Here is a 23,381-nt window from a genome sequence, read left to right as displayed (position 1 = left end):
TTTCCTAATGAAAATGTACCCTCCGAGGAGCGGAAGTAGATGGCTGTGAATGTGTCTGCTTATATGAGGAAGTCGGTAACGTCGGTAACGTCGGTAACGCCACATAGTTCACTTCGCTGTCGATAACGATGTGCGAACAGTTTGAGCACTTTTCGCAGAGATGGCGCCAGTAGAAAAAATGAGCACTAGGGATGGTAATACAGATAGCTCTCTTATCCAGATTAGAAAATATTTATTTTTTTTAATTTTTATGAACAAAGAGGGGAATTCGTACGCTCCTACTTGCTTAAATTATACAACAAAAATAATTGATAAAAATAAATAAATTACACGGAAAGGTATACTTTCTTTTATATGATATATCTTTATTGTGTAGTTAACATACACATTTAAGCTATTCGTAAACTTTCACAAACTATCATTCTGTGCCCTAAACGTAACACGCAATACTAATGTTATTTCATATAAAGCGGAGTCTTTACATAATTTAAAATTTCGATGGATTTACTTTACCCTTTTACTAGTGAATCAGTGACACAGTGAAGTTATTGCGCTTGGACGTTCACAGTATTATATTCCAGTGATCAAATGGGTCATGCGTTTCATTCGTAAAGTGAAATAGAATTGACAAATTATACTTAACACGTAAGTAACCTAGGTGTGACATTTAAAATTGACAAATTATTGCTTGTACAAGCAGTAACTCTGATGCTTCATTGTATTATCACTAAACAACTCGCGAGAACGCGTTACGTCGATCAAAATTATTGAATCAGTTATGCAAAATTCATCGCGACAATTGTACTGTGTTAACGATGTTAAACATTGTAGGAACTCGCGTACACAATCCCATGGAGAACGTGTTTACATTTCGAACCTTATTCTTTGCACGATTCTTTTCATCCCGCGGTAATATACTGAAGCATGTACGATTATGACGCTTGTACAGAGCAACAAATGCACAACTACGGCATGTAGACATAGTATTATCCATACTACTCCACAAAATAGAAGTAAATTATATTCTAGTTTATAGTGGTACGACATATTGTTTTTTTTTTTTTTTAGGGAAAACATGTAAGTTAAAAAATGATCGTGCTCGAAGTAACATTATAAAAATGTGTTTGGCATATCCACTTACATTTACGCTTGTAAGAAAGCTTTAGGTAAACACGACAAGTTCAAGATTAGTGACGGTAACGAAAATGTACAGATTTCATTCAAGTACGACGTGCATACGAAGCCCCGTGGAAACGAATCGTGAACCTAAAGCAATTTTTTTACAAACACCGTGTATACTCGTTAATTAATAGTCCATTGAATGGTACAGACAAATGGTACACGTGAACTACACCCATTTCCGTTTACAACGAACAAAATATCGCAAACGGACCAGAAGGCTAAATTAAAATCGCGTATTACTCCAATTAATTAATAGTAAACTGTCCTCAGTCCAATGTTACAATCTATTTACTGACACGACCGATAATATCTCTCTATTATACGAATGAAGAAGATTTGATTAGACGATTCCATGGTTCTTTGCACTAACTGGTTGGCGGCGGTGGTGGAGGTGGTTGTGCCAATAACGTTGGTAAAGTGTTGAGATCGATGCCAGGCGGGGCTGGTGTCTGTTGTTGAGGTGGAGGAGGAACAGGAGCGGCGGGTGGCCATCCGCCCATTTGTTGCGGCTGCCATCCGGGGAATCCTGGCGGCGGAGCCGTTCCGGGTGGCGGTGGACGCATTGGTCCTTGTTGTCCTTGCTGCCACGGTGGGATACCCATGCCAGGTGGTGGGATTTGCGTCGGCGGCATTTGTCCTGGTGGCGGTGGTTGATTGTTTCCGGCCATCCACGGCATCAACGGTGGGATATTCGGCTGAGACGTGGAACCAGGCGGCGGTGGAGGTGGTTGCATCACACCGGGTGGCGGAGGCATGCTGACCGGAGGTTGCCATTGCATGTTCATACCATTCATGTTATTCACCTCCCCTTGGCTCCATGGTGGCGGAGCCATCCCTGGCGGAGGCATCATCGGACCGCCTTGCATCATTTGGGGCGGTGGGTGCGCCGGTGCTGCCATTAAAGCACGTGGCGCTTGTTGTCTGAAATAATTTGGTCGACCGACGATTAGTGATATATTTTGTATAGAAGTACAAGAAATAACGCGGAGTAAGCTTTACCTGTCAAAGAGGCCAGGATAATTAGGATTTGGATTCGGTTGTCGTGGCTGGCCGGTTTTAGATCGATCAGGCGGTGGACCTTCGCCCAATTCTGCCATTAGAGACATATATTCTTCGTCTATTTTAGCTTTATCACCGCCTGGTCCCATTCCTCCCATTCCTGCAGCAGCTGGTCCACCCTGTCCAGGTCTTTTCGATCTACAATCACGTGCAATGTGACCTGCTCCTCCGCAACTCGAGCACACTATATTGTTCGTCACGTTTGGTTTATCCGGGCACTATAATAAATGAAGATTAAATGAAATAAATCTGTCCATAAATAGTGAAATACACCCAAGTGTTAATATACTGCACTAACCAGCCATGATTTGTGATCGGATGCGCCACAGTTTGTACAACGCGGTCCATCATTTTCACGCAATGTTCCATTCAGTAAAGCCAATTCTCTTAATTGATTACGCCGTAAATCGTTCTGCCCTTCAGGTACTTCAACACCTTGTCGTATAATTTCGTGGATCTGTTATTAAAACGGCAAAAGTATTTTGACAATATACTTGCACATCGTGTACGTATTAAATTCTAAAAATATTACGTACTCTTTCAACAGCCTTCTTTACGGCATCCAAGTTATTAGCTGTAATGTATGCGTGCAGAGGTTCATCCTCACCAGGCAAAGGTTGTCCATCTTTCCGCCCAACTTTCCCTTCTTTCACAGAACCTTTACCACGGATTATGATCTTTGCTCCGGTTTCCTTTTCCATCGCTAAATTATTAAACAAAAAAAGAAGGCGGTAATACAAGTTATATATACGTATCGTTCATGTAAGATTACTTAAAGAAACTTACATTTCAATGTATTTCCACGTGGTCCAATCAAAAGACCAACAAAGTTGATATCAGGGTGTTCTTCTTGAGGAATCATCACCTTATCGTGAACTCGTATTATTGGCGGCCTAAAAGTAATCTGATTCGTAACAAACGTATGGAAATTATAAATGTAGATTTAAAATTTCGATTGAATATCTTTATTACTTGTAATCCGGCGGAGGTTTAAACTCTGGATTGATTTTGAGAATCTTCTGGATAAGATTGTGACGTTCTTCTTCCAATTTACGTCTAGTACGATATTCTCTAGTATTTAACCGCTTACCGTCACTACTGTATATGGGCTCTGGCGATGGTGATCTGTAAAACAAAAAAATAAGATTTTGTCAAGAAACAAAGTTTTCACCAAGATGGTACTAGCATACAAGCAACCTGATCCTACTATGATTGTGTGATCAAGTGAGAGAAGAGAACTCCTGATTAATAGCGGAAAGTTGGAAACTGGGATAATATTTTAATCTATTTTTCAAAGTTACTAGGCTTTGAGCACGAATCCGTTTCTTTAATATGTACTCCCTAATTTTTCGTTTATCTAATTTTCTGCGAACATTGTCGTTTGTAAGACGTGTACGAAGTTCTTTACGGAACAAATAAAATATAAATTTTTGTATTAGAGAATGGAAATTAAAATTGAATACTCTACAACGTATGGATCTACGTACATGTGTGATATTCTCTTGACCTTTCGTTAAAGATGGGGTGAACAATGTATGAAAAGGAGATTGCACAATTCTGATGGTATATTTGATAAATGTATTTTGCCAATTCTAAATTCAATGTTAAACGGTAAAAAGGGGATGTCGATTGGTTATAAAATATGTATATTGTAATCGCCTATAGACTGAGAGAGAACTAATTTTCGAAGATTCCCAACAGTGCGAGGTGTCAAAATAAAGAGTAAAAAATGATTATATTGTTAAATGTAACATTGCTAGAAGTCTATTCAGTAGGTAACCACTGGAAGACTGCGCGTTTGTGCACGGCAGAAATCGGTATGATGTCAGCTGCTAAGATAGATCCTGTGATTATTAGGAAATAATTTTTTTGGGTTAGTTAATAATAGTTTGTATATAATTACTATACTGTATAAACGCTAATGAAACACAATGATATAAAATAATGGTTCCAGCTAAAATCAGAAAAGTTAAACCTATTGGAGTAAATTAATTTATTAGAGAAATTAACGTGTATTTATTTAAGTTGTACCTGAAAGTAACGTAATATTGATCTTTACAGTATTATATGCTTATATTAGCAATCATAGTTTTATTACGAATCTCATTATTTTCCTGAAATCTGTTTGTTAATTTTTTGATTAAGTAAAAAATGTCTATTTTAGTTAATCGAGGATAGCATATTCCTGTGGCACATTACCGTACTATGCGATTTAAAAATGCCGTGCAAATCACGGCAGCCTAATAAAAAAAGAGTGTTCTTATTAAGGTGCTCCATGCACAAAAAATGTCATCCTATTAAAACGACCGATTACCAAATAATTCATATTCCGCGTAACGATAATGAGATACAGCCTATTAACTTGAACAAAGCGGTCTGCATAGGAACACCTCTGAATTTCCCTACATGTGCAAGAATATAACTATTTAAAAGATATATAGACTAGAATACCCACTGTGCGTTAAACACTGCTACTGTGGTTGCTCTCCGACAGATATTCTACCCGTATATATTGAATATGTACACTTATTGGCAAAAGTAATTGTTTCTTTATACGTATATTTAACTATCTATACTACTATCAGATATATTAAGACTTTAGTTGTTGCCCCAAAATTACATACATCTTTTAACTAAAAGAGTTTGGTAGCAGTGTTTAATAAGAAAAATGAATTAGTAAAAGAAATTGTTTAGGGCAAACCAATATTATCAAAATTCATCTTCTGTGCTGCATGGTGGCTTTAATCAAGCCCAATCATTTCAAAGAGACATCAGTATCCCACACTAACTGTACCGGAGCCATATCATAAGGCCCCTGATTATTTATGGGCTGCTGAATGGTCAGTAGATAGGTATTGTAGATATGTTATGGTCATTTTTGGTATGTAAGTTTTCGTTCAAACCTTTCCTCAGGGTTAAGCGGAATTCCAAGGTCTCCAGTGCGTAGCTTCCTGCTGATTTCCTCAATCTGCAGCTGAACTGTAAACCAACGGGTTAGAGGGGGCGGAAACCCCAACAGTTAGATATTGCCAATTTGCCATAAACCGTATACATTCTATAATGTAAGCATGTCTCGAAAAAGTGTTGTACATTCACCTAAGTTTGTAGTTTCTAGTAGTTTCATTAATTTTCGAGGTAAGTGTTTCAAATGATATTCATTTGTTTCTTAATCAGCTACAACAATGTATCTAAATATAATTTATTTAACCCCTTAACATACATTGCCTCTTTCAAACAAAATGTGAAAAAAAAACATACATTTTTCTTTTTTTTCCATTAAAAAAAAATAATAGATTGCTACAAAAAATATTTACGTAATAAACTTACTCTTAAAAATATATAAAAATTATATAGAATACAATGTAATATAATAATTACACGTTGCAGCAGAAACAAATTTCTTTTTTCTTTAACGCTAAAGAAATGACCAAGAAACAGCATGCATGTGCCAAATAAATTAAAGCTTAGCCCAAGTTAACTCAAATGTGTACATTAAGGAGTTAATGTTTTATTACATGTAAACAATCAAGTTGTTTGCCGTTTGTAGAAGACATAAATTTTATAGAGGAATTCAATAAGGAGTTTAATCATTCGATATTCTTCATTCAGCAAAATTGGCAATCCCTATTGCCAAACTCACTTGTCGAGAATAATTCAAAGGTCAATTACCTCTGGCAACTATAATCTTTTAATAATACAATACATACTTACATCTTTTATAGTACTACAAATTAGGTTTCAGATATTTATATACAGAAGCAAGATTCTCAAATCGTATCCTGCCCATATATATATACGTATATATGTATGTATGGCACATATATATATATATTAAAATTAAATCGAAATAAAATATGGCTAAAAAAGTAAAAAAAAAAAGAAAAAAGAAAAAAAACTAAACTTACAGAGATAAGCCTTTTCCTGTTCAGGAGTGAGGTTTGTTGGTAGAACCGTAGGCATTCCCGGTATAAAAGTTTTGTCATGTTCACTACCGCTCCATCTAGTTTTCCTCCTCTTCCTACGTTCCTCTTTCGTCTCTTTTTCCTGTTTACCATCGCCTAAAACGTGTCCAACTTAATTCTCACAGTTCTACATACTTCGATTCTTATCGGGATCGTTAATCGTACAGCGCGCTTCATCGAACCGAAAATCGAAAGATGAAAAAAGTAGAATGAAACGAAACGTGTACGCGTAAGGAATGAAAAGCGTCGCGGTATAATAAAACAATAGGAATTGTGTACGCGTAAAATCAGGTCGCGCGGCACACGGCGGCATAATGAAATCGATGGCGTAATAAAGGATAATTCGGGGACGTACTTTCTGCCTCGCGTTTCCTCGTGTTATTCGTCGTCGAATTGTTATTTGGGTTTAGCTGCGTTCCATTTGCAATCGCGGCACTGACCGCGGCAGCCGCAGCAGCTGCCGCGGCGGCTGCGTTCGCGGTTGCTGCATTTTGTTGCGCGTTTTGCAAGTAACTCGGATTCAACAGCGACGTGAAATTCCGTGACTGATTCATAGCGCAGAACTAGCTGTCGGACGTATAGCACGTCGTAACGGTTGTGCGCTCGGCGGCGCACAAATCTATCCTCTCCCAGAATCGACAGAAACGTTTACACACCACGAAAATGGCGAGGCTCAACTGACGGGCACCTTTGCCTCGTTCATGGGCGTACCGGAGATGGATGCCCCGTCTTTCCCCCTTAGAATTAATGAAGTATATTCTCGCTAGTTGGCGCTTGGATGAGTTTTGGAATACGCGTTACTTTCGCGTATGAAGAAAAGTCAGGGGATATAAACTGGACGGGAAACGGTTCGCTGTTGCGTATTTCAAATATAATAATACGTCTATACGAACGTTAACTGCCTCGATCGAGTGACAAAGTTGCGAAGCAATCTTTCGCGTTTGCCATAATAATAATTGGGCGTTCCTGAATCCATCGAGAGCGAGGTCGCTCGGACGTCGCTTAAATTTGCCAACGGTTTCCAACGACCGATCGGAATCGCGCGATTGGCAGGAAGTAAACGTATTCGGAAACAACGTATACGTGGATGCACCTAAACGCGATACATTTATTAGATTTCATTGGCCGGTTAAATACGGGCGATACGCTCGCAATTAAATCGCGTACGATTTTCCAGATAGAGGCCCGTGTACCCGATGCTCGGCGAGGTTTGAACAGCTCGAACAGGGTTCATCATCTGTTGGTTGGCGATCATAACAATGGAGTCGATACGTTGTTGGACGCTCTGAAACGTGATGTAACGTTATGCACGGAACGTCGGAGCCTATTGACACCGGCGTTGAAACACCGACAGTGTACATATCTGTTCGCCATGAACGCTGTTTATATTTGATCGCCTGACAGCTGTTTAAACTTCGTTACGATGTGCGCTGGTTTATTTTTTACGAGGCTGACGATCACGCAGTACCGTGTAAGGTTTCCGATGTAATCAACGATGATACCGCTGCGTGGTGTCGACGCGTCGCAACGTGCTAGTGCTGCAGCTTAATTTCTAGTACACCCTCGGATGTTTTCCTCTGTTATACTTAAGTGCAAAGCTACGGGACAGTTCGCGGTATAATGGCAGCGCATAAGACAGGCGGGCAAAGCGCCCGGAAGAAAGTCCAGGTACTCGTCCGCGGTATCTCGTTCCATTTCTCCTTAGCCCCTCGAAACGCATCGTTACGACGTTATCCTTCGCGGAGGCGATTTCTTCGCAGTCGAACGGAAAAGATTTTCGCGCAAAACGTACCACCGCCTACGTGCCATTCAACTTTAGCATTCCGCCCGTTAGGAAAGCCACATGACGATGTATCGAGCAACGAGGATGGCGCATTGATTTCCGATGTCCTCTACGGCGTCTATTGTTCTCTGCTACACGCAATCGTTAATCGATTCGATAACTTTATTTAAACGATTTTTACCGCTATAAGTCACGTAATTTGCCAACGTGTTCGCAACATTCCAATCGTTCGACAGTTTCCGCGTTTGTTTATACATTTCCGATGTTATCCGATAAAGTTATTTATTTTAGTTTCTTTTCAATTCAAGTGCTCACTTTCGCGGGATGATAATTGCTTTGTTATTTTCTGCGCTTGATAAAGGTATCCATGGTTATAAGAGACGAAGTGGAAAAGAGGCACAGAGCTGGAGTTAATTCGTTGCAATACGATCCAGCTTTGCATAGACTCTACTCCGCGGGTAGAGATAGTATCATAAGGATATGGAATTGCAAGAATATGAAGGATCCTTATATTCAGTCCATGGAGCATCATACAGACTGGGTCAATGATATAGTATTATGTTGCGGTGGTAAAAATTGTACGTCGATATTTTATTGCATTCTTAAGATCGCGTCTATGTAACGGAAGTAAGAAATTTTATTTTTGCAGTGATATCGGCCAGTTCCGACACAACGGTAAAAGTATGGAATGCACACAAAGGTTTCTGTATGTCCACGTTAAGGACTCATAAAGACTATGTGAAAGCTCTAGCATACGCTAAAGATAAGGAGCAGGTCGCCAGTGCCGGTTTAGACAAATTAATCTTTTTATGGGATGTGAACACGTTAACTGCTCTTACAGCAAGCAACAACACAGTAACAAGTAAAGAATTAATCAATAAATTTCTCTGACTGTAATCATTTATAGTTGAGTTAACATTTGATTAAATTTATAGCATCGTCTCTTAGTGGAAATAAAGACTCTATATATAGCCTTGCCATGAATCAGATCGGTACAATTATAGTCAGTGGTAGTACAGAGAAGGTTTTAAGAGTATGGGATCCAAGAAATTGTACCAAATTGATGAAACTTCGTGGTCATATGGATAATATTAAAGCGTTAGTATTAAATAGGGATGGTACTCAGTGTTTATCCGCTAGTTCCGATGGAACGATTAAACTTTGGTCATTGGGCCAACAAAGATGCATCCAAACTTACAGAGTACATAAAGAAGGAGTTTGGGCTTTACTGGTAATTAGAATTTGTATTAATATGTTACCAAATTAACAAATAATCAAATTTACATACATCGCGTGGTTCATGTCCGATTATAATTGCATGAAATAAAAATCATTTCTAGGCAACAGATACATTCAGTCATGTAATATCAGGAGGTAGAGATAAAAGAGTTGTAATGACCGAATTATCCTGTTATCCTGAAAGGTATACAGTTATCTGCGAAGAAAAAGCACCTGTACTAAAAATGGTTATGACACCTGATCAATCCAGCATTTGGGTGGCAACTAGCGAATCTACTATAAACAATTGGGTACTGTTACGTTTTGTTATGCGCAAAGAAGTCTACTGTTGGTTGAAATAATATTTTGAAATCTGTTACAGTCCATAAGTCAAAAGGATTGGCAAGAATTAGGGATTGAGGACTACTGTGACTCCGCTAGTGGAATGACTCCGAATGTGAGAAATACGGAGCCCGCGCAAAAAATATTAGGCGGCCCGGCAATACGACATTGCCACGTTTTAAATGATCGAAGGCACGTTTTAACGAAAGATACAGAAGAAAATGTAGCTTTGTACGATGTATTGAAGGCACGTAAAGTCGAAGATTTAGGAAAGGTGGATTTCGAGCAGGAAATAAAGAAGAGAAATAAAATGGTGTATGTTCCAAATTGGTTTAGCGTAGATCTTAAAACTGGGGTACGTAGCGTACGATTCGTTGATTGCATTCGAAATTTACATATATGCATATAAGATGGAAAATATCTCTTTGTAGATGTTAACAATTCATTTAGGTCAAGATGAAAACGATTGTTTTTCTGCATGGGTTTCCGCAAAAGAAACTGGTCTTGCAGAAAACGATGCAGTTGATCAGAAAGGTAATATTTCTTTATTTCCATTTTATTTTTTATTGTTATTCAAACATCATTCTCCTTTCAGTGAATTATGGAAATCTTTTGCTGCAAGCTTTACTTGAACATTGGTGGAGGCCTTTACATGTCGATGATGAGAACGAAGGCAATAGTAACGACGGTAATGGTTCTATACATACAAGAGGAGGGAACCTATATTTCTCAGTTCCAACCCATACACCTGTTATATTCAGGTATGTATATTAATTCTTGGTAGTGTTTTATGAAAGGTAACAAATAACAATAATGAAAATATAATCGATACTTTAGCGAAGTAGGAGGAAGACCTTTGTACAGACTGTTAGTCAGAGATGCCGCTGGAGAAATGGAAGGAGTTTTATTAAATGAAACTGTACCAGCATGGGTAGTTAATATTGTTGTGGACAAAAATCTTCCGCAATTTATTAAAATATCCTTTTATCTTCTTCCACACGCCACGTCTGGTGTAAAAAGTTTAAAGAAGTATGTAATGTTTGCATAATTAATTTTCTGTTACACAAATATTGCATTCGGTAGTAGACTGTTGTATGAATATTGTATGAATATACGTACACTTTTGAAGGGATCGCTTAATCGCAAACGATTTTATACAAATTCGTAAAGTGGCAGAACATGTTTGTGATAAAGTGCTTGGTGCCGGAAGTGATTCAGGATCGGTAGCAGGTGCAGGAAATACAGTTTCTGGAGGTTCTCCAGCAGGGGATAGGACAAATACTGATTCGAACGCTGATAATTCTTCGCTGGCCGAAGAAAAAGTAGAACTATTATGTAATGATCAAGTTCTAGACCCGTCTATGGATTTAAGAACGGTATGTTTTTTAATCGTGCAACTGTATGGAATAGTGGTGCCATTTCTGCTTAGTTATATAATATACATTGATATTATAAAATGCATTAATTTTGATTTTATTACACATACAGGTTAGACATTTTATCTGGAGAAGTTCAGCAGATTTAATACTTCATTATCGGCCAGTAAAATAGTTAGGACTAAGTACATCAGATCAGAGATCCCTACAGTGTGCCTGGTTTTTTACTATCGTGAAGTAAGTAAATGTTTTTGCTTATAAATCTGCATATTCAAGAGTCATTTTACGTAATGGCTAATATTGCAGAATAACGGAAAATATGTGGTCTAGTTGCAAAGTGTGGCACCTCACGCTACCTCCACTTAATGAAATGTTTAATCGATTCTCGATGGACGTCTCGTTAGATGCTGCGACTGAAGATGAGTAAAAGCCAGGTCACATATATAGAGTATATTAAAATTAAATGATCCTAAAGGCAATAATGTGTGGAAGTATTAACATAAATTGCTCATGTTTGTACATTTGTATCCTGAGGCCAAATCCAATCCTACAACGCGAAATAGTATTTTCATTTAGTATGCTTTCAAAGGCGTATGCTTTTTGTATACTTGAGTGTAGAGTATTAAATGCTTACCTGTGTCAGCCATTTATAATATAGTCTTCCCACTTCAAAAATATCAGTATAGGACAAGTTGAGCACAAAAGAGAAAATAAGGGACATGTCCTATTGGCCCAGGAAATCATTAAGCGTCATTTTCAGTGCGCCATTTTTAAAATTTTTCTTTCGTTAATAACTTTTAGCTGTATTTCTAATCATTTGTAAGCAGTATTATTTTATTTTTCAATCAGAATGAAACCACTGGTTGTGTATTTATTGAAACTAATGAATTCCTATAATACCTGTATCATATAGTACTCCACACACCTGCCTTGGCATTTTAAAGGAAAACAAATTATAAAGGAAAGAAGAAAATGTCAATTTACAATTAATCAAATTAAAATTGTGCAGCCAAATTAACAGTTCAGTATTTCCTATCGGTAACATAGGAAATAACAGGCGTCTTCTGTATAATAAGATCGAATTTTATCACTGGTAGAACTTCCATTATTTAAATTTGTATTACAGATATATAACAATGTTTCATATGAGAGAAAAAGATATAAATACATTATAGATGCCAGTTAAGCAAATATAGTTACACTGACAGAATTCGATCTTGGAAGACAACTCTAACAGATAAAAGAGAAAAAAAAGTATGTAGTTAATCGTATATTAAAGATATTCACTCTATTAGAATCCTACAAATTGTACATACAAATGCGACTGTAAGTAACATCCCTTAACTATGGTGATGGGCTGTATAAATAAAATTGCAATGTTGTATCAAAGCCTTTATACCAATTTTATGAAATTGGGATAAACGCTTGATCTTTCTAAAAAAAAAAGAAAAAAAACAAAAAATAGGAAAGAAGAAGGAGGAAGTATACTGTTCTTTATTAATACGGCCCTAAATGTTTGAATTCTTGTCTTATGGAAACGACATAGAAGCAGTTTTTTAACAAATCTGGAGTTTACTCCATTGTTACATTTTAATATGCTGCATATTGTATAAGTCTATTTATTTGCTAAGCTTTTGTTATACCTATTTAATACTTGTAAAAAAATTAATTATTTACTATTGCTTAGCTCTTTCCTTTGTTCGATATTAAGGATTCTTAGAGCTCTGTGATAAATTTCTCTTGAGCTAAGGATGTTAATTAAGAGAATGGCTACCAAAAATATTTGTACATTTGTAGTTATGTTTAATTCATTTTTATGTTTGTATATCAGCATTATATGTATATTTTTGCAAAGACCTAGTATCGCTCATTTCCGCATTCGATAGTTTTATTCGTTTTTCTATTCTTTTTGATGTTTTAGACCCTGATTTCTTTTTACCCTCATTATTGCAACAGAAAATTATGTGCCTGATCCTAGACTATAAGTTGTAGAGGGCATTTAAATTATGAGCTGATCTCTATTGAACGTTTTAAAATAATATGGATAATAAATTGATGCTATTGCGGTGCATAATCATAGGAAATATTTTGTTACAGAATCCGATATTTAGTTGTAAATTTATATGTGTTCTGTTCATAAGTTTATTTTTGTAATACTAGGCGCAAAATGTAGCTGTCAATCATTCATTGTATTTTAAGCATTAACCATTTAATGAAATCTCCCAATAATTTATTATCTTGCTCCATTTGTATGGGAAAACTTGATTGCTTTCTTTTTTTCATTATACATAATTAAGCCTTTTTTTTTACGTACGTTGCATAATCGCGATAGAAATTCAGAAAGATATTATTTAGTGATTTCACTTGTAGAGTAGCATTGTATTAGTTTCACACACGAGATGTGCATTTCATACAGTATTCGTAAAAATTATAACTGAGCCTTCCTCACTAAAGAAATAACATTATTCGTTAAAGGAAGTATTAATGTATAACTTTAAAAGAGCGCTTGTAATTACACTTTTTGAAAGGCGAGAATATTTCAAATCAAAACTAATTATACACTCTATCTTACTAGTGAGAGATAAAGAACATTTTCAAAAGTTAGTTTATTACTACATAAAGAGAAAAGGATTGTAAAATGGTGCCAAATTTTATACTGAAAGAAGAATTCCTGCAGCGCACCGATTTCTTTTAAAAGAATGCTAAGATTTTTCTGTAAAACTGCTTTTAACAATAACTTATTAAGTACAATAGTTCTAACATTTATTATCTAAGATTATGTATATTGGTAGAAATTCAGAATTACAACGATTATTTTTCCTGCTTTTAGAGCGACATAAGAGTTTATATGAAATATCGTCTCATATCTAAAAAATTCTATGCGTATTCGAACGTGAAAAAGACCTCTTAATTTATAAACATAATTCATTCATAGCAGATGAAATTTTCTACAATTTTCTACACCTTATCATGCGATGAGACGGTATTCGGTTAATATTTGTAAAATGATCTATTTTCATTCATTAGTCGATCGATTCATACATCGACGAAAATCTGTCGTACATTTTATTACTGTTAACAGAAGGAAAATTTGGTAATGTAATGTTTCATATCAGAAAAGATACAATGCCGGTTGTTTCTTTGTAATTACCGTCTACATTATATTTTGAAATTACTATATTTGTGAAACTACTCCAGATCATGTACACCATTACGGAATTATTAATATTTAAATAAAACATCTAATTTAATACAGAATAACATATAAATGTATTACATGTTTAAATTTCTTTTTTAAGGATACATTCTACAGCTTGCACGAACGAACTGCATACTTTTGCAGGCGATGGTGTAATCGTATTTTCATCACCGTCACGATACTTTCCGGTTTGTACCAAAAGACCTCTGATACCGATAGCTTGAGCACCAGCTACGTCATCTTTCACATCCTAATTTAAAAAGAATTATCTGTAAAAAATGGTAGTGGAAGGTGATATTAAAATATTTCTTACATCACCAATCATAACCGCCTCTTCTGGTGGTACGTCCCCGAGAGCAGCTTTGAAGAACTCTGCAGCTGGTTTGCCGACAACTTCCGCCTTAATATTAGCGGAATATTCTAAACCGGTAACGAACGCACCTGGTCCTAAGGCTAAACCGTCCGACCTTTTATAATATCGTGCCTTATGAATCGCTATAAGTGATGCACCATCTAATAATAATCTGAAATTATACGTAACGAGAAATAGATTACAACAAATATTACTTGTTATAAAATGAGCAAGAACAGCACCTGAATGCTTTGGTCAATTCTTCGTAATGGAATTTGTCCGGTGCCAATCCGATTACTACGGCATCTGTTTTCTCGTCCGTTTTAACTAGATCTTCGAAGTCTTCGTTAGCAGCTGGATCGATTAATAGCATTGGATTTAATTTCCGTGAAACAATCAGTTTCCTCGCCGCAGCCAAGGAACTGAAGATCTCTTCTTTCTTAATGTCAAAACCAAGCCTCGCTAATCGGTTGAAAAGGAAGTTGCCGGATTCTTTTGTTGTATTTGTGACAAATTTGAGCGGGATGTTAGCGCTTCGTAGCCTATATTAGAAAAACGATAAAATGATTTATTTGATGCATATATTACTTTTGCTGTATAATACTTTATTTGACCAAACGGTGTATAGTCTTAAATTTAACAATAAAAAGGGTATACAACGATATAGTAGCGAACATTTTAACATAAAATCAATGCGTTCAGTTTGAAAGGTATCCAATAAATAGAATCGACGACGCATGCAAAGTGCGCCATGATAGTCGATCAACGCACGAATAATTCTAGCGAACTAAGTAAAGATACCACCTGTTTAAAGCTTCCACTGCACCTGGGATCACTGTATTGTCAACGTGTAATGTTCCACTAAGATCTATTAATATCATTTTTATTTGTTTCGCCATATTTTGTGAAATTCTAATAGCTTATCCAACGTTTATCTTACGACCTCAGCTCGCACATGTACACGTGTGTATGTCAGGCATTCTTCTACACATATGGAAAAATCGATTAATGATAGGCGCTTAGAGTTCGTGATCGCACGTGGTTAAGTATGGCGCTCTTCGTGAAACAGGAAGAACTGAAGCCAGTACCATGGTTTTCTCTGTAAATATTAAAATATTTAAGGATTTCTGATAATGGATATTCGATAATGTACGATTAACAGTTACGTTTACTTCATGTAGCGCAGAATGGCATCATGTGTACGAGCAAATTTACTCTAACGATGTAGACGAACAGGTTAAGGGATATGAGATGCTGCTTACATGGGAGGCAAGGTAAACGATGCACAATTTAATGGGGCACTATGAAGTAGAATAATACTAATGAACAGTATTTTAGGATACCAAAGCTGCCAATAGGAGTAGATTGCACTCTCTCAATTTTACAAGTCTGCATTAGAGACCGTGAATGGACACCTAAAGTTAATAATGGAGAGTTATCAATTAGCTATGAGAATGATTTATGTTTGATGTATTCGACCACAATAATGAGACTTCTAAATCATGTATTCAACGTAGGACATACGAAGCAAACATCCATGTTCCAGATTGCAAAGGAGATCAATATTCCAGAATGGATAGTGAATTTGAGGCACGATACTGCCCATGGTTACGAATTGCCATCCATTAGTGTATTAAGAATAGCTGCAAACATATTACTAACTTGGCTACATGTAAGTTTATTAGTTATATATTCATGTGTTTCATTAAATTTTGGTTAAGGTGATTAAAAAATATTAATTCATTCTTGAAATATTTAAGTTATTAAATATTAATCTTCTGTCTTGAATTGAATAATAATATTAAAGGAAAGCAAATTTTTAATATGGGACATTTCAAGGAAGAATATTGGGTACCCGAAGCTAAAAGAATGCAAGAGTGTTTGATTACCGAAGAATCTATGAAAGAAGTTCAGGAATCTGAGGTAGTACAAGATTTTGGTGATTTAATTGAACTCTGGACTTCTGTTAGTTTATACATTCATGCTGGTTATCATCTAGTATCTAATATTCCGGATCTACAATTGAGGTATGTTCAGCTTTGAATAACATGGTTTAATTTCATTACATAGATAAATAAATTTATATCAATAAATTCATGCTATTTTCAGAGAAACATTACAAGATTTACGTTCATATGCTATTTCTTTATCAGACAAAGACAGTAATAATGTAGAAAATGATGAAGATAATTATATGGAGGCTGCGAATGATGACATAAAAAAGGATAAAAAGTACACATTGGAAACTGCAAGAATTGTACTTTTGTCTGAAATATCTAGATATCTCAGTAGAAAATCTATTCCTAATAAAAAGGATATAATTTGTAATATACTCTTCAGTTCAGATGTTTTCTTACCAAACAAGGATATTTTAACGATTTTTAATCAAAAACAGAATGCTAAAAATGAAATAGAAAATTCTGTTTTGTCATTAGACATGGTCAAGTTTTGGCAAGATATTATATTTTTATTGTACGAAAAAGATCTGATGGAAACATTAATCGTTAAGTTACTCCATTTAATAGACAATGAAGAAGTAATAAAAGAGAAAAGGTTATCAGCTTCTTTATGGATAAGCTCAATAGCATACAGTTTCCTGAAATTGGACATTGCTCATTCTATATCTCGAACATTAGAATATGAACTGGAAGCAGCAGGAAAAAATTTATCACCAAAAGCTTTTGAACTTAAAATAAAAGAGAATACGGATCGCGATTATCCTCATCTAAAATGTATTCTATGGTTCAATTTGTCCTGTATAGTACTACCATGTCTGACTGATTTAAAATTCGTCTCGAAACTTATTTTTAATGCAAACGAATTTTCGATTAAATTCATCGTTCCTATCTTAGAGTTAATAAGCCCAAGGATAGATAAAGAAAGGAAACAATTGCTGTTAAATTTAGTCAATATTTATGTAGTAGGAAAAACGACTGATGATAAAAATGCTCCTAAGTTTGATAAAATTTTCACTCTCCAAGATCTTCAACGGTATGAAGTAAATGTAGATAATGAACAAAACAAATTGGAAGATAAAGTACCACGTTTTTTGGCTGATCAAAAAATTCGCAATAATTGTTGGAAATTTGCAGCTGGTAACTATACAGACTTAGTTATTTCTGAGCTACAAATATTTATTAAGAAAATAATACTGAAATATTTTTTTAGCAACTTACAATTGGATGGAATGCCCAATTGGTTTGCTTCCCTGGCAAAGTGACACATTAGAATTTATAAATCCAATGAACACAATAATACAAAAATATGATGTTTCTGCATCGGAATCCGAAATTACGCCTGGAATTATAGATAGAAAAGACTTGAAAATGCAAAGTCAAATAAATTGGGATAATGTTTTGCGGAAAAAGAAACGTTTGAACAAGAAAGTTGAACGGAAAAATCCAGCGCTAATGATAAATAAAGCATTGGAAGTTACTAAAAAACAAAAATAGTATGTTATAGTTTTGTGTTGTTTTAAGTATTTTATTTATTCCCAATTCGTATTATAAAAAATGTGAAAAGGAAAAAAAAATTCAACCGTGTATTTTTGCAACATAACAAATAAATTATATAGATCTATTAATATGATCAACACAAGGTTTGTTTAATCTCTTATAAAGTTTTAATTAAAAAATATATATTTCTGATCTCGTAATTATATTACAATCTATCATAGTAGCTTATTTTTAAGTAACAATTTCATGTATTGTATCTATATATGTGTGATTATTGCATAAAAATAATTTTGTCTTGCAAATATTATAAGAATGCAGGCATTTTCTATACACTGTCGCATTACAGAACCACTAATTGAAGTACAACAAATTTTTGTAATATCAATGAGTAAGCACTGGAAATATAATTTAATAAACGAACATACTGCAAAAATTTAACAGTACAAGAATTCATGATGTTCATTTCTTTGGCTATGTTAATATCCTATGCATTTTATGGATATATTTTTTCGTTATATATACAAAATATCTTGAAACAGATGGTATACTACAAATTGAAAATGATAGACTGCGGACGTCTATAAAAATTTATTATTTAAAAAAAAAAAAAAAAACTTAAGAAAAGATGTATAGAGCGGGAGAAATGAAATTTAAATGGACTTTGATTTTCTAAATATTATAAGAATAAGTGTATAAATTCTGTATATTTTATTATTCGTATAATTCTGTATATTTTTTGTAAGTTTGAATTTCTTATAAATATATAAACATCCACAATCTATTAAGGATATCACAATGTCAGAGTACTTGTTTAGTACATGTGCACCTGTTCAGTATGGATGCACTCAAGCATAACAATGGACTAGTACGAGGTCACAGGATCATTGCCGTACGCATCGTACTGGACAGGTGCACATGCACTCTGTACTTAAAGCGAATGTGTTCTTTCCTTTATTTTGCGGTAATCACGCAAAACATGTAAACTCAATTTGCTCAATTTTCTGTCTTCAGAATACAATTGCGTATGATATTATTTCATTTCGTATTTTATTTTTGACATATTTTTCCACATCAAACAAGTTTATTGTTGATGTCCTACAAGTACTCGTGCACCCAAGTACCGTTTCAGGCATTAGGATATCATGAGGTACGAGGTAAGGGGAATCAGTTGACTCTGCCTGCAGCAGTATTGCTCTGGACTTTAAGTTACTTCCACACTAGTAGGTCGCCTTCTAATGGTATATGTTATGTCCGCTTCTTTTTCTTGTTTTTATATTCCCCCATTTATCTCGCAATGCACCACGGACGTTCGCAGCGGTCATTGAGTGCACGTGTACGCAATCAATCCAGTTTTCTTGAGTAGGAAGACTTGTACGAATCAATCTTATTTTACGTTTTTCGATTAACTTCGCGTAGAATCAAATTCTTTACATCGTGCCATATAATTTATACTTTGTATAAATTATAAATATGTTGGTAAAAAGAAAATAGGATTTAACGTATTATTCTTTGTCTGTACTATCAAATTAAAAATAATAATCCATTTTAATTACAGTATTTGTCTTTTTAACTACATCTGCAAGTTGTTTACTTGATTCTAAACCAAATGGATCTAATGGTATTCTAGCCATTGATGCAGTTCTGAAATTATATAAAAAAAAAGAGCATAAACATATCAGTGCATACAATTAAAATTAGTGAATAAACTGACAATACTCATTACCTTCCCCCAGATGAATTATATAAATATTTCCAATAAGATGACCTTAGGAGGCTTGGTTCAAGGATTGCCACGTGAAAGAGTACTGCTGTACTAAAGCAGTACAAAATGATTGGGAACCATTTTATTTCGGGTGTTATTTGTTTTTCCACAAGATCATTCCATAATAACTAAAAAGATAAATTTATCTATTTGATAAATATATTAAACTGTAAGGATGGAAAATTATTTAGAAATACCTGCAAGGCTTTCCACATAAAGTATAAGGATATTGTATTGCTATCATAGATCATAAATGTTAGACCACCTATAAATCCAGCAGGAATTGCATAATAGGAAGAATTTTTCTGAAGTAACCTTCTTAAGAGACAGGATACTAGCTAAAAACAATTTGAAAATTATTGTAATCACACGTATAAAAGAACATAATGATTTTTGATAACAAAAATATAATAATACCCTATAAAGTCCTATAAAACAACCTATGAATACAGGCAAATTTAGATTGCCCTTTTTGAAGATCACTGATTTCATCAATAGTGGTTTTTTTATTAATTTCTTAATGTTTAAGAACAAGGTAACTACTAATTGAGCACCCAGAGTATAGGTGAATATATCCATACCACCCTAATAAATAAAATTAAGCATTAATAATGTACATGCAATAAACAGAAGAATAGTATCAAAAAAATTTATACACTTTTTATAACATTTACTTATTTATACCTTTAATATATAGTGAGCACAACTGTAAGGATGTGGACAAGAGACATGTTTACTTTTAAGCTTTAATCGTTCTATGATTTTTGCATAAATTTGAAAAGATTTCATGAATATATTTTTTTTATGGATCTTCTTGTTTGATTTGTGCTTTTCAGTTGTACTCGCACTATTACTTTCATCAGTAGAACTCATTTGTGTTTTGGAATGTAAATTAGTTTCTTTAAGATAATCAGTATTTTCACAGTTTCCAACAATAATTCTAATAAAAATTTTTCCATTAATTGAAAACAGCTTTTTCTTAGATGAAAGAAAATTAAAATGAATAAGTACCTAAGTATTTTATAAACAGAATCTTTTTTACTTGTTTTAGAATTATAAAAGTAAAGTAATAATGCCATGCTTGCAGCAAAAATGTACGTTCCACCTCGTGGGACAGAAGAATAGTATCCCCTTGCCAACCCCATTCTAAATAGTGTTTCTGTTGCCTAATAGAAAATGTTATGTTATGTTACAGTAATTACTATAACTAGAATTTCTACTAATCTAAATAAATATTTATAAGAAAATATTATTTTATATGATCTTGATAAAGGATAATAGAATTAATTTACTCACAATATTAGTTACATATAAACTTAACAAAGTACGTCGAGATGGCCTTTCAATAAAAATAGCTGTCAAACTAGACAGAAAGGACGGGATAAACGCTACAGTCAGAATATGGAAGTTTCCAAGTATACGTCTGTAAAGCATAATTCTTGTAGCAAATTATAATAACATCATATCATATTGAAAAATGTTATTAATCAAAAATAGTAAATCATGAAATGTAAACAAAAACTGTTGTGAATTATAATATACATATATGTGTATATATATATATATATACATATATATACAAACCTTAAAAGGCAAATAAATAGAGAAAATGATAACCCACTCCATGAGAGGAAAGCTGTTGATTGCAAAATACCCAAAATTGTATGTTTTATATCACTTTTAGAAGGTGTTTTTCTTTTCATTAAAAGTGTAGCCTATAAAAAATATCATTGCAAATAGAAACTACATAAGTTAATTTTATGCAAATAATTTATTCCGTATGAATTGTATTTCTAAAGCGTTGCAAATATCTCTTTAAAAGAAGATATGTCATTGCGCAATGGAAATCAGCTGACGAAAAAGACAAGATAAATAATCTATTTGAGGAATCAATTCAATACGAAATTATAATTTTGGTATCGTTTGTCGAGGTTTTGATTACTCGACGATTTTCGATCTGTAAGTAATCATTATACACATTGCAACAAATGCGACGTTACAAAACGAATGCAAAATACTGTTGTATTTATAATTCATGAATATATATGAATATATATATATATATTCAATATATTCATCATATAGTTCATGAATAACGCAAATTATTTATTCAACTGTTAGATCGAGCGCAAAATTTCAGAAAAATATAGATGACAAAAAAAAGTGAACAACGAGACAAAAACATGGATAAACTTAAAATAGACTGCAATTGATAAACATACTACATAAACTGCGCTGTATATCCTTAAGGACTCTTGAATAGAGTGTAGACCGAGTCCAATTGCGGCAGCAACACAGGAATCTGTCCAAGGATGTGAATATTCTTTACATGGTATATCGATGAATTTACTCAGTTGTGCAGGCATTTTTCCTAATTAATAATTTGCGCAACAGGTTCACTTTCTAATAAGAATGTGTCAATTTTCACTGGAAAATATTGTATAAGAAAAATCTCGTGATGACACTTCCGCGACACAGTGTTACTATGTACAATACAGCTGATCTTTTGTTGTCGAGTGTTTTACTAAATTTATTCTTCTACCCGTGTCCTATTAATCTGATATTATTCAATATAAGACGAAAGAAAATAATCGTCGGCAGAGTTCTGTTTATTGGCTATAGATATTAATATGAAGATTTAGATAAATATATTTTGTGCATTGGACTTTCCTATCTTGATGTGAAATATATCGTAAATATTTGTATATATAAGTAAAACCGATACGAATACGTCGACGGCTCGGCACTGACTGAATTGAGTAGAGGTGTAAGATCCACACAAAACTCGCTTTCAATTGACCTTACACTTTTAAAAATAAAAAAAATAACATATTGTAGTTCGTGTCTCGTTTGTTCTGGAAATAACTGGAAACAAAAAAAAGTCAAATATTATTATTATAATAGTATATAATAGAGTCATTACTATAAATTATATGTTGAGAGTACAAGAATGAAATCAGTATAGAAGAGATATTTAAATATATGATTAATAGTAGCACAGTATATTTGTATCTGTAAATTAATTTTTAATTTCTTTTGTACATAAAAATATATCTTACTTTTAAAAAGAGAAGAACATTAAATTTCTAAATAGTATACTTTCCATCATTGCACAACATGTCCAAGAAGAGACTGAATACAAACATAAAATGGGTATGGTCTACAGAATAATAAACGCAATAAAATGAGAAAAATTAAAATATGGTAGCCTTTATCAGAATAAAAATATTTGTTTAAAAAATGATGTAAAATTAGGCTACTTCCGTTTATACAGAACAAAATCGATTTTACCGTGTGACATGTGCATTGCATTCAGGAGTGAACGCGCAACCGTATTATTAACGACATCTGTAGATAATTCGTGGAACCTCTTACTAGAGAATTCTGTAGCTTGCAAATCGCGGGTTGTATTTGTCGCGTTTAATATTTATAAGACTTATGGAGGGAGAGGAATAGTATTTTAGAAGAATAGGATCTCCTAATTTATCATAGTCTTTTAATATGTAAAAAAAAATGACAAGTTCCAATAGTAAAATCGACAAATTCTATTCCTGAACTGTGAGTCAGTTCCTTTGTTGCATCATTTTTCCATTTCGTTAAGTTTCAGGTGAGAATTAATGTCGATAAGAGTTGTTGCGGGATCAATTTTGTTTATCGAGATTTTTGAGCAGTTTTTGACGTACGTATGGAA

The 23,381-nt window shown here is 34.2% G+C and overlaps 5 protein-coding genes across 6 annotated transcripts; 2 read left to right on the top strand and 3 right to left on the bottom strand.

Annotated features, from left to right (window-relative positions):
- Window positions 1–889: 889 nt before the first annotated feature.
- On the bottom strand, window positions 890–6,979 carry Sf1 (splicing factor 1). 2 transcript variants are annotated; one of them, XM_076897485.1, is made up of 9 exons: window positions 6,860–6,979; window positions 6,147–6,299; window positions 5,145–5,220; window positions 3,214–3,366; window positions 3,028–3,134; window positions 2,778–2,944; window positions 2,540–2,698; window positions 2,182–2,459; window positions 890–2,103 (listed from the first exon to the last, which is right to left on the bottom strand). In XM_076897485.1, exons 2-9 carry the CDS (start codon window positions 6,199–6,201, stop codon window positions 1,548–1,550), a joined length of 1,551 nt encoding a protein of 516 aa, XP_076753600.1. In that variant the 5' UTR covers window positions 6,202–6,299; window positions 6,860–6,979; the 3' UTR covers window positions 890–1,547. The 2 variants fall into 2 exon arrangements, with proteins under 2 accessions (XP_076753600.1, XP_076753599.1); XM_076897484.1 differs by having other exon boundaries at window positions 6,559–6,930.
- A 478-nt stretch (window positions 6,980–7,457) lies between these two features.
- On the top strand, window positions 7,458–11,564 carry LOC143425091 (WD repeat-containing protein 48). The gene is made up of 12 exons (XM_076897584.1): window positions 7,458–7,871; window positions 8,348–8,564; window positions 8,636–8,848; window positions 8,922–9,217; window positions 9,327–9,515; window positions 9,587–9,901; window positions 9,978–10,080; window positions 10,142–10,307; window positions 10,384–10,575; window positions 10,676–10,922; window positions 11,035–11,159; window positions 11,229–11,564. The coding sequence occupies exons 1-11, from the start codon at window positions 7,824–7,826 to the stop codon at window positions 11,095–11,097; spliced, it is 2,049 nt and encodes a 682-aa protein (XP_076753699.1). The 5' UTR covers window positions 7,458–7,823; the 3' UTR covers window positions 11,098–11,159; window positions 11,229–11,564.
- A 2,407-nt stretch (window positions 11,565–13,971) lies between these two features.
- Window positions 13,972–15,410, bottom strand: LOC143425101 (haloacid dehalogenase-like hydrolase domain-containing protein 2). Its single transcript, XM_076897604.1, has 4 exons — window positions 15,278–15,410; window positions 14,716–15,015; window positions 14,435–14,645; window positions 13,972–14,371 (listed from the first exon to the last, which is right to left on the bottom strand). Exons 1-4 carry the CDS (start codon window positions 15,370–15,372, stop codon window positions 14,204–14,206), a joined length of 774 nt encoding a protein of 257 aa, XP_076753719.1. The 5' UTR covers window positions 15,373–15,410; the 3' UTR covers window positions 13,972–14,203.
- Window positions 15,411–15,436: 26 nt separating this feature from the next.
- On the top strand, window positions 15,437–18,509 carry LOC143425092 (uncharacterized). Its single transcript, XM_076897586.1, has 6 exons — window positions 15,437–15,574; window positions 15,655–15,747; window positions 15,812–16,145; window positions 16,313–16,500; window positions 16,583–17,568; window positions 17,642–18,509. The coding sequence occupies exons 1-6, from the start codon at window positions 15,522–15,524 to the stop codon at window positions 17,923–17,925; spliced, it is 1,938 nt and encodes a 645-aa protein (XP_076753701.1). The 5' UTR covers window positions 15,437–15,521; the 3' UTR covers window positions 17,926–18,509.
- A 112-nt stretch (window positions 18,510–18,621) lies between these two features.
- On the bottom strand, window positions 18,622–22,127 carry LOC143425096 (transmembrane protein 135). Its single transcript, XM_076897590.1, has 9 exons — window positions 21,913–22,127; window positions 21,275–21,405; window positions 20,987–21,113; window positions 20,702–20,856; window positions 20,375–20,630; window positions 20,108–20,275; window positions 19,888–20,028; window positions 19,652–19,818; window positions 18,622–19,569 (listed from the first exon to the last, which is right to left on the bottom strand). Exons 1-9 carry the CDS (start codon window positions 22,054–22,056, stop codon window positions 19,455–19,457), a joined length of 1,404 nt encoding a protein of 467 aa, XP_076753705.1. The 5' UTR covers window positions 22,057–22,127; the 3' UTR covers window positions 18,622–19,454.
- Between the last annotated feature and the right edge of the window lie 1,254 nt (window positions 22,128–23,381).

Source organism: Xylocopa sonorina, chromosome 7, assembly GCF_050948175.1.
Source record: "Xylocopa sonorina isolate GNS202 chromosome 7, iyXylSono1_principal, whole genome shotgun sequence".
NCBI lineage: Eukaryota > Metazoa > Arthropoda > Insecta > Hymenoptera > Apidae > Xylocopa > Xylocopa sonorina.
The sequence above is the reverse complement of the archived record's forward strand: the minus strand, read 5'-3'. Positions and strand labels throughout refer to the sequence as shown.